Source organism: Diaphorina citri, unplaced genomic scaffold (genome assembly GCF_000475195.1).
Source record: "Diaphorina citri unplaced genomic scaffold, Diaci psyllid genome assembly version 1.1 scaffold1669, whole genome shotgun sequence".
Classification (NCBI taxonomy): Eukaryota; Metazoa; Arthropoda; class Insecta; order Hemiptera; family Psyllidae; genus Diaphorina; species Diaphorina citri.
Genome location: NW_007379095.1, coordinates 57,662 through 68,241, shown reverse-complemented (window position 1 = coordinate 68,241; position 10,580 = coordinate 57,662). Strand labels below are relative to the sequence as shown.

The 10,580-nt window shown below is 42.8% G+C and overlaps 1 protein-coding gene and 1 pseudogene across 1 annotated transcript; one reads left to right on the top strand and one right to left on the bottom strand.

The window, feature by feature from the left end:
• Positions 1–1,187: 1,187 nt before the first annotated feature.
• LOC113470566 lies at positions 1,188–1,288 on the bottom strand (annotated as a pseudogene).
• Positions 1,289–2,012: 724 nt separating this feature from the next.
• Positions 2,013–7,880, top strand: LOC103516806 (collagen alpha-1(III) chain-like). The gene is made up of 3 exons (XM_026829106.1): positions 2,013–4,001; positions 5,647–6,141; positions 7,089–7,880. Exons 1-3 carry the CDS (start codon positions 2,039–2,041, stop codon positions 7,838–7,840), a joined length of 3,210 nt encoding a protein of 1,069 aa, XP_026684907.1. The 5' UTR covers positions 2,013–2,038; the 3' UTR covers positions 7,841–7,880.
• Positions 7,881–10,580: the final 2,700 nt, after the last annotated feature.

Sequence of the window (10,580 nt, the reverse complement as noted above, 5' to 3'; positions counted from 1 at the left end):
CACTATAACTCGGGATTGCCTGGTCCGATTTTCATGAAATTTGGTACAGAAATGTAAAACATCCATCGATCCTTGAAATGTGGGGTCCTAAATCGGAGCAGGACGAATTTTGGTCCTAAATAAATTGATGAAAATTTGAAAGTCCGTAAAGCACGACTACTTAGGTATTTCTTACAAAACAAATGTGACTCCATAAATACACTTTACTAAATTTTATGACACTATTTGAACTCGAACTGCCAACCTCCGGGTTCAATGCTGCAAATAGGAGCCTTCCACAGAGCCCTTATTTCTTGTTAATGAGGGCCTTTTTCTCATCAGTTGATTGTCAATTTGCCATAGGTAATAGTATTATATCATATTCAATAGATTTTTTTTTAGATTCATTTCTCCCTTGAAATACTTTCCCTACAATCTTACTTTTTAGATTCGACACTGATGATAAAACTTAATCCAGGAACAAACGTAAATTACGTAAGCATCAATGTACATTCGGGCTGAAAGCAGGCAACAAGCGAGAACTTTTTTGTAATGGAAAAATAAATTTGGTAGAGGAAAAAAAAGAAAGAAAAATCAAGATCTTTTTTTTGTGAGAAAAAGAATAATTTTGGAGAGGTAGTCAAAAAAATAAACATCATATATCTATCTAGTATCTACAGAGGCTGTACAATTTACAGAGTACAAAGCAAGAATTGGGTAAAGGTAAAGAGTGATTGGAGAAAAAAAAACTTTCACAGTAAAAAGTACGTCTAAAAGGTAAAATCTATAGCAATCATAATGTGTTTTCTAAAATTGAGGGATAGGATGAAAGAAGGTCCAGTGCCCCATGCCATAAAAAACATTCACAGTAAAAAATACGTCTAAAAGGTAAAATCTATAGCAATCATAATGTGTTTTCTAAAATTGAGGGATAGGATGAAAGAAGGTCCAGTGCCCCATGCCAGGAAAATATGGAATAATCAAACTTACACTTAAGTGAAAAGATACAATAATAACAACAACAACTTATAATGTATCATTTCCCCTCTTTTGGTGTGTTAGCGCCTGTACTAAATCATAGGAAATTCAAGATGGCGCGCCATCGGAATCAGTTCCGTTGCCGAAAGGAAAATACACCTTATTCCATTTTGCTGGCGGTCTAAAGGTGTGTCCACGAGTAGTCGACCGCCCGTCGATCGCCGTCGACTGAACCTTCCACACTGCCTTGACAACACAGATTCTCCTCGTCAGATGTTAAACTGATAAGAACAGATCTACATTGATCTTAGCCAAAAGGCCGAGAAGCACCAACCTCAGTGGTGTAGTGGTTAGCGCGGTGGACTTCGGATCTGGAGGTTGGTGGTTCGAGTCCAAGTCAAGTTATAAAATTTAGCGTAATGCATTAAGCAGGGAACGACAAATTTAGCGCAATTAAAATTCCTTTTTTTTTCACCTCGTCCACCGACGATTGGTCGACTATGTTTGGACGCAGCTTTAGAATCCAGGTTGAATAATCACTATCTTCTGTGAGGGGCAAGTAGTGGTGGAGGATGAAAATCTTAGGGAGGAAGGAAAGGGGAGCTTCCCCCTCATTTCATTTAGGGCACACCACTGAAGTAATTACATAGGAAATAAATTATAATACGAAGTCCTAAACAGTAACACACACATACAAGAGTGAGCATGAGCCCTACACGCCCTACACTTGAATTTAGACCACACTACGCCACTGCTGAAACTGTCCGTGTCACTCACAGTACATAAGTGTAGGTACCTATCTTAGCCTGACCATTACTTCCATTAACATTGAAGGCATCTCAGCCACCAAAGAAGATATACTTGCAGATATGTGCAGGAACCATAACATTAAATGGTGACATTTTACCGGACGAGCACAAGCTCCGGCTTTTACGGATGGGTATACCATTTGTTGACTGTATATTTGATTGAGAGAATTGTACTGAAAAACTAATAAATGGAAACATCATCTAATATATAAATATAAATAATTATTATCTAAATTTATATTTCAGAGAACAGGATCAACTTTTGACGAAAAATGAGTGAGACGGATCATGATCATGGGAGTGAGGACAGCTGTGAAGAACTGATTGATTGTATTCTCAACTGCGTCCAACAATTCCGCAGAGAACACGCCAAAAGACGCAGGCTGCGTCCCAGACCACGCCATCCCCATGCGGGTCCCTCCTCACCAGGAGAGCCAGGAGCGTCCACCCCTAGACCGGACGATAAGCGCGGTAGACCCTTGTCATCCAAGGATTACCCGAGAGCGACCCCGTTGGATGAAAGAGGCAGACCAGTCAAACCACCTACCAGCAGCTTTTGCGATTGGTTGCTTGGTAAAAAGCCTGAAAGACCAAGGGAAGGTCCTCCAAGACGCGAAGGCAGACCTGAAATACCTGTGGAAGATCAGAGACTACCGTTGAAGCCTGTCAAAGAAGAGCCGCGTGGCAGACCAATCCCTGAAGGACTAAAACCTGTCAAAGGTGAACCAGGAGTGTATACAACACCCACCGGCAGAAAAGTGGATTCCCGGGGTAGACCAATTCCTGAGGGACTAAAACCTGTGAAAGGTGAACCTGGAGTATTTCAAACACCTTCTGGCAGAAAAGTGGATTCCCGGGGGAGACCCATTCCTGAAGGACTAAAACCTGTCAAAGGTGAACCTGGAGTATTTCAAACACCTTCTGGCAGAAAAGTGGATTCGCGTGGTAGACCAATCCCTGAAGGCCTAAAACCTGTCAAAGATGAACCTGGAGTATTTAAAACCCCTTCAGGAAGACGGGTAGATGGTCATGGAAGGCCTATTCCCAAAGATCAACTACGAGGATCCCCAATCGATTCCGAAAAACCGTCTGATAGACCAATCCCTGAAAAAGGCAGATTTTGTGATTGGCTGTTGGGAAGGAAACCTGAAAAACAACCTACAAAAAGAGATGTCACACCATTTGATAAAAGAATGCCAACACCAAGAGGGCTCAAGCCTGTCAAAGAAGAACCTGGAGTGCATAAAACACCTTCTGGAAGAAAATTAGATTCCCGGGGTAGACCAATTCCTGAAGGACTAAAACCTGTTAAAGATGAACCAGGAGTATACAGAACCCCTTCCGGCAGAAAAGTGGATGCTCAGGGTAAACCTATTCCTGAAGGACTGAAACCTGTCAGAGATGAACCTGGAGTATTTAAAACCCCTTCAGGAAGGCGGGTAGATAGTCGTGGAAGGCCTATTCCCAAAGATCAACAACGAGGACCCCCAATCGATTCCGAAAAACCATCTGATAGACCAATCCCTCAAAAAGGCAGATTTTGTGATTGGCTGTTGGGAAGGAAACCTGAAAAACAACCTACAGAAAGAGATGTTCCACCATCTGATAGGAGAATACCATCAAAAGGGTTGAGGCCTGTCAAAGGTGAACCAGGAGTGTATACAACACCTTCAGGAAGAAAAGTGGACTCCCGAGGTAGACCAATTCCTGAGGGACTAAAACCTGTCAAGGGTGAACCTGGAGTATTTCAAACTCCTTCAGGGAGAAAGGTGGATTCGCGTGGTAGACCAATCCCTGAAGGCCTAAAACCTGTCAAAGATGAACCTGGGGCATTCAAAACCCCTTCCGGCAGAAAAGTAGATTCGCGTGGTAGACCAATCCCTGAAGAACTGAAACCTGTCAAAGATGAACCTGGAGTATTTAAAACCCCTTCAGGAAGGCGGGTAGATAGTCGTGGAAGGCCTATTCCCAAAGATCAACAACGAGGACCCCCAATCGATTCCGGAAAACCGTCTGATAGACCAATCCCTGAAAAAGGCAGATTTTGTGATTGGCTGTTGGGAAGGAAACCTGAAAAACAACCTACAAAAAGAGATTTTCCACCATCTGATAGGAGAATACCATCAAAAGGGTTGAGGCCTGTCAAAGGTGAGCCAGGAGTGTATACAACACCTTCAGGAAGAAAAGTGGACTCCCGAGGTAGACCAATTCCTGAGGGACTAAAACCTGTGAAAGGTGAACTTTTTCTCAATGGGAGGCTTCTGCCGTTTCCATCATCACAGAGTGGAAGCTAGGGCGTTACCATGGTAACCAAACGAAGCTTCCTATTACCTTATGTTTCCCTCCACTTACTCCTCCCCTCCCTCTTCCATTCATCCCCTATTACCTTATGATTTTCTGCCTCCCTCTCCCTCTCCTTCCCCTGACCCGCTCCTTTCCCTTCAATTCATCCCGTTTTTAGTCCGTCCTTCCTTTATTAAATTACAATAGTAATAGGAACGGACTATTGTATTCGCTTCGGTGTCGTCTGTGTGTCTGTCTGTCTGTTCCAATAGAAGGACTTATCCAAACCGGTGACTTAAACATTATATGTATTGGGAATAAGAATAAAGGAAGAACGGGATCTAGTCTTGATTTTTAACAATAACAATAGACTCTTGAGTGGAAGGCAACCACTAGGCGAGGTTAACGCCTCAGGCGTTCTCTACCACCTAACCCTTAATCATTACATGAAAGTAAAATCAAAAAATAAAATCAAGAATAATAATAAACTGAATATTAAACAAATTAGGTAGGTACATAGGTACTGATTTTCTCTAATTTTCTCTAATCACCATCGAATAAACTACGGGCTAAAAAATTCCCGGAGGGACGGACCCAGCTTGTTTCTCACTCCTCCCAATTTCCCTCATTATTTCATTTTACTTCCTGTTTGTTATCTCCATCTCTCCTTCTCTAGTTTCCCCTCCCTTCATTCTTGTTATTCTCCCCTCCATCTCTCCCTCGTCCCGTTCCCCTCCCCCTTCCTATTATTCCTTCCACTTTGTTATTCTTCCCTTACTCTCTCATTCACAACCTTTTTCTTATATCTCTCTCTCCTTCTCTAATTTCCCCTCCCTTCCTGTTTGCCATTCCCCCTCCCTCTCTTTACCCTGTCTTTCCTACTTTGTTATTCTCACCTCCTTTCTCCCTCCCTCCCTCCCTCCCCCCCCCCCCCATACTTACCTTGGACAAAACATTTCAATTAAAAAGCACCTAGACGAAGAAATTCATCGCAGGATTAATCTGGCGTGGGGTAAATATTGGGCCTTAAAGAAACTCGTGAAAGGAAAGTTACCACTAAAAATAAAAGGCGAAATCCTCCAAACATGTATATTTCCCACCCTTATCTACGGCTGTCAAGCATGGGCAATGAACCAAAGTCACAAGCAAAAATAAAAGGCGAAATCCTCCAGACATGTATATTTCCCACCCTTATCTACGGCTGTCAAGCATGGGCAATGAACCAAAGTCACAAGCAAAAAATAGCAAGCACTCAGAACATCCCCTTCCGGAAGAAAAGTAGATTCGCGTGGTAGACCAATCCCTGAAGGCCTAAAACCTGTCAAAGATGAACCTGGGGTATTCAAAACCCCTTCCGGAAGAAAAGTAGATTCGCGTGGTAGACCAATTCCTGAAAAAGGCAGATTTTGTGATTGGCTGTTGGGAAGGAAACCTGAAAAACAACCTACAAAAAGAGATGTTCCACCATCTGATAGGAGAATACCATCAAAAGGGTTGAGGCCTGTCAAAGGTGAACCAGGAGTGTATACAACACCTTCAGGAAGAAAAGTGGACTCCCGAGGTAGACCAATTCCTGAGGGACTAAAACCTGTGAAAGGTGAACCAGGAGTGTATGTAACGCCCTCGGGAAGAAAAGTGGATTCGCGTGGTAGACCAATCCCTGAAGGCCTAAAGCCTGTCAAAGATGAACCTGGGGTATTCAAAACCCCTTCCGGCAGAAAAGTAGATTCGCGTGGTAGACCAATCCCTGAAGGACTGAAACCTGTCAAAGATGAACCTGGAGTATTTAAAACCCCTTCAGGAAGGCGGGTAGATAGTCGTGGAAGGCCTATTCCCAAAGATCAACAACGAGGACCCCCAATCGATTCCGAAAAACCGTTTGATAGACCAATCCCTGAAAAAGGCAGATTTTGTGATTGGCTGTTGGGAAGGAAACCTGAAAAACAACCTACAAAAAGAGATGTTCCACCATCTGATAGGAGAATACCATCAAAAGGGTTGAGGCCTGTCAAAGGTGAACCAGGAGTGTATACAACACCTTCAGGAAGAAAAGTGGACTCCCGAGGTAGACCAATTCCTGAGGGACTAAAACCTGTGAAAGGTGAACCAGGAGTGTATGTAACGCCCTCGGGAAGAAAAGTGGATTCGCGTGGTAGACCAATCCCTGAAGGCCTAAAACCTGTCAAAGATGAACCTGGGGACCTTCTGGCAGAAAAGTGGATTCCCGGGGGAGACCCATTCCTGAAGGACTAAAACCTGTCAAAGGTGAACCTGGAGTATTTCAAACACCTTCTGGCAGAAAAGTGGATTCCCGGGGGAGACCCATTCCTGAAGGACTAAAACCTGTCAAAGGTGAACCTGGAGTATTTCAAACACCTTCTGGCAGAAAAGTGGATTCCCGGGGGAGACCCATTCCTGAAGGACTAAAACCTGTCAAAGGTGAACCTGGAGTATTTCAAACACCTTCTGGCAGAAAAGTGGATTCCCGGGGGAGACCCATTCCTGAAGGACTAAAACCTGTCAAAGGTGAACCAGGAGTGTATACAACACCTTCTGGCAGAAAAGTGGATTCCCGGGGTAGACCCATTCCTGAAGGACTAAAACCTGTCAAAGGTGAACCAGGAGTGTATACAACACCTTCTGGCAGAAAAGTGGATTCCCGGGGTAGACCCATTCCTGAAGGACTAAAACCTGTCAAAGGTGAACCAGGAGTGTATACAACACCTTCTGGCAGAAAAGTGGATTCCCGGGGTAGACCCATTCCTGAAGGACTAAAACCTGTCAAAGGTGAACCAGGAGTGTATACAACACCTTCTGGCAGAAAAGTGGATTCCCGGGGTAGACCAATTCCTGAGGGACTAAAACCTGTCAAAGGTGAACCTGGAGTTTTTCAAACTCCTTCAGGGAGAAAGGTGGATTCGCGTGGTAGACCCATTACTGAAGGACTAAAACCTGTCAAAGGTGAACCAGGAGTGTATACAACACCTTCTGGCAGAAAAGTGGATTCCCGGGGTAGACCAATTCCTGAGGGACTAAAACCTGTCAAAGGTGAACCTGGAGTATTTCAAACTCCTTCAGGGAGAAAGGTGGATTCGCGTGGTAGACCCATTACTGAAGGACTAAAACCTGTCAAAGGTGAACCAGGAGTGTATACAACACCTTCTGGCAGAAAAGTGGATTCCCGGGGTAGACCCATTCCTGAAGGACTAAAACCTGTCAAAGGTGAACCTGGAGTATTTCAAACACCTTCTGGCAGAAAAGTAGATTCCCGGGGTAGACCCATTCCTGAAGGACTAAAACCTGTCAAAGGTGAACCTGGAGTATTTCAAACACCTTCTGGCAGAAAAGTGGATTCCCGGGGGAGACCCATTCCTGAAGGACTAAAACCTGTCAAAGGTGAACCAGGAGTGTATACAACACCTTCTGGCAGAAAAGTGGATTCCCGGGGGAGACCCATTCCTGAAGGACTAAAACCTGTCAAAGGTGAACCTGGAGTGTATACAACGGGAAGACCACAAAAGGGCAGCTTCTGTGATTGGTTGCTTGGAAGAAAGCCGGAGGATAGGAAAAGGCCAAGAGACGGTTCCATTGAGCCCGATAAACCTTCGAAAGTGAGAAAACTGCAGGAAAAGAGCAAGCCTTCGAAGCCAACGGACAAATCGGCTCAGGACATTCTGAAAGATTTTCCATCGGAGAAATTTGATGTGGATGATTGTGAAGAATTCATCAGATGTGTTCAAGCATGTCTCAAGAAACATCGAGATGAACAAAAGAGGAAGAAGAAGAAGTGAAAAACCAATTTTCCCAATTGTATACATATATATTATGTACCCGTCTTTTACATCAACTAAATTTCATAATTATGATTAAAAATTTTGTAAAATTATCTTCTTCTCTTAGTCCGTCCTTCCTTTATTAAATTACAATAGTAATAATAAAAGGTATAGTTGACGGACTATTGTATTCGCTTCGGTGTCGTCTGTGTGTGTGTGTGTGTGTGTGTGTGTGTTTCTGACCCCATAGAAGGGCTTATCCAAACCTGGTCGACCTGTATATCAAATTAAAGGTCTTTTTACCAGGAACACGAAAGTGTGGGGGGGGGGGGGGGGGGGTATTTTTTTTTTACATTTTCTCACACAAATGAGCTCTGAAATTTGTCGTGACGAACTATCAGCGAAAAAGTTTTAGATAACACTTCAGTCGTTAATTTAAGACCGATTTTGGCGTCATCTATATTAAGCTACGCCGAGCAAGGCCAATAAATGGATGGGTGACTTAAGCGAAGCCCCGGGAGCGAATTAACTACGGGCTAAAAAATTCCTGGAGGGACGGACCCAGCTTGTTTATTTAATTAGTGACTATATATAGATAAGGTGGGGTATCGTTTTGCCCGGGGATACCGTTTTGCCCCGCGTTCCCCTAGGTACATATTTCAGTAAAAATCATATTTGCTACTTAGATATCATCTTATTTTTTAGTACCTACTATTTATTTTGTAGATTATATTTTCAATCCAACTTTCTCACTTTTCGAGTTTCTCCCTGCCATTCTTAGGTGGTTTTATTCAAAGTACAAATTTAAAATTTTCCTCCAAAAGAAAACATACCTAAAACTTTAAATTAAAATAAAAAAAAGGTCCTAACTTTTCCGAAAAAAAAAAAAAATTACCCGCTCGTAAAATTAAGCCCTCGTAAAAGGCACCTCTACCTTCCTACCTACACTCCAAAAGCCACCTGAGCCAACAAGTAGTACTTGAAACGTCCTAAACAAACTCATAAAATCGGAATATTCTCTTATTTTATGTCCCAAGGAAACTTCTTTTCTCTTCATTTTTTTTTTTTTTTTTTTTTTTTTTTTTTTTTTTTTCTATTGAATTTTCACTTGTCAATCAATCTTTTATCTTTGTGTATCGTTCTTTCTTTCTTTGAACCTCGTTCCTTCATCTTGCTATTTACGTTTCTTCTCCTCTTCTCTCTTTTTCATTTTCTTCTTTCCTCCATTTTCTCTCAAGTTTTCTATTTGCCTACCTTAGGCGCGTTTTCCTTCTGGAATGTTCATGGTGGTAATAGTGGGAAATAGCGAAATGGAACATTGCCTGGCATTGAACCATTTCCCAGTTTCCACCATTACCACCTGAAAATTGCGACTCTTCTAGGTATTGTCTTCTTCTTTCTTTTTTTCTCGTCCTATTTTCCTTTCCGTTTCAATTTTTTTTTTTCTCTCTTTCTCTCTTTTTAGCCCGTCCTTCCTTTATTATTACTTCCTATTATTCTCTCTTACTTTTTTCTCTCTTTCTTTTTTATGTTTCTCTTTCTCTCTCTATATTTTTTTTTCTTTCTCATTCCGTATAGGTACATTTCTATCTTCTCTCTCCCTCTCTCTCTCTCTCTCTCTCTCTCTCTCTCTCTCTCTCTCTCTCTCTCTCTCAACTCTCTACCGGTAAAACCTGTGGTTTTTCTCAATGGGAGGCTTCTGCCGTTTCCATCATCACAGAGTGGAAGCTAGGGCGTTACCATGGTAACCAAACGAAGCTTCCTATTACCTTATGTTTCCCTCCACTTACTCCTTCCCTCTCTCTTCCATTCATTCCCTTCCTATTAGGTTTCATCTTCTTCCCTCCTTCCTATTACCTTATGACCCGCTCCTTCTCCTCTTCAATCATCCCTGTTTTATAGTCGCGTCCTTCCTTTATTAGATTACTAATAGTAGGTAAGTGGACGGAGACTATTGTGTTCGCTTCGGTGTCGTGCTGTCTGTGTTCAATGTCTGTCTGTATCAATAGACCTGGCGACTCTTATTCGATATATAGCGGTGACGCTGGATACATCCTTATACATGTGATTGACAGACATACGATACCGAAGGAATAGAATCGCGTGCTCTAGTCTTTGATTTATTACTACTTATATACAATAGATCCTGGTAGGACGGCTACACGGACTAACTGAGCGAGGTGTAACCGCCTCAGGCGTTCCTCTACCACCTAACCCTTTAATCATTACATGAAAGTAAATCAAAAAATAAAATCAAGAAGGTAGATAATAAAACTGTGAATACGTTAAACAAATGTAGGTAGGTACATAGGGTACTCGATTTTCTCTAATTTTTCTCTAAGCTCACCGATCGAGATAAACTACGGGCTAAATATAATTCCCGGAGGGACGGACCCAGCTTGTTTCTCACTCCTCCCATTTCCCTCATTATTTCATTTTACTTCGCTTGTTTGTTATCTCCATCTCCTCTCCTTCTCTGTTTCCCCTCCCTTCATTCGCTTGTTATTCTCCCGCCTCCATCTCTCCCTCCGTCGGCCGTTCCCCTTCTCCTCTTCTTCGCTATTATTCCTTCCACCTTTGTTATTCTTCCCTTACTCTGCTCATTCCAAGACCTTTTTCTAGTAGTTCCTCTCTCGCTTCTCTAAATTCGCCCGTCCGCCTTGCCGGTGTTTGCCATGTCCCCTCCCTCTCTTTACCCTGTCTGTTCCTACTTATGTTATTCTTCACTCCCTCCGTTTCTCCCTCCCTCCCTCCCTCC

Excerpts from the sequence above, each read along its gene's own strand:
- LOC103516806 (XM_026829106.1), top strand. The coding sequence starts at position 2,039 with ATGAGTGAGACGGATCATGATCATGGGAGTGAGGACAGCTGTGAAGAA. Across the intron at positions 4,002-5,646 it reads GGGACTAAAACCTGTGAAAG|GTGAACCAGGAGTGTATGTA; the intron begins GTGAACTTTTTC and ends AACCTGTGAAAG. Across the intron at positions 6,142-7,088 it reads AATTCCTGAGGGACTAAAAC|CTGTCAAAGGTGAACCTGGA; the intron begins CTGTGAAAGGTG and ends AGGGACTAAAAC.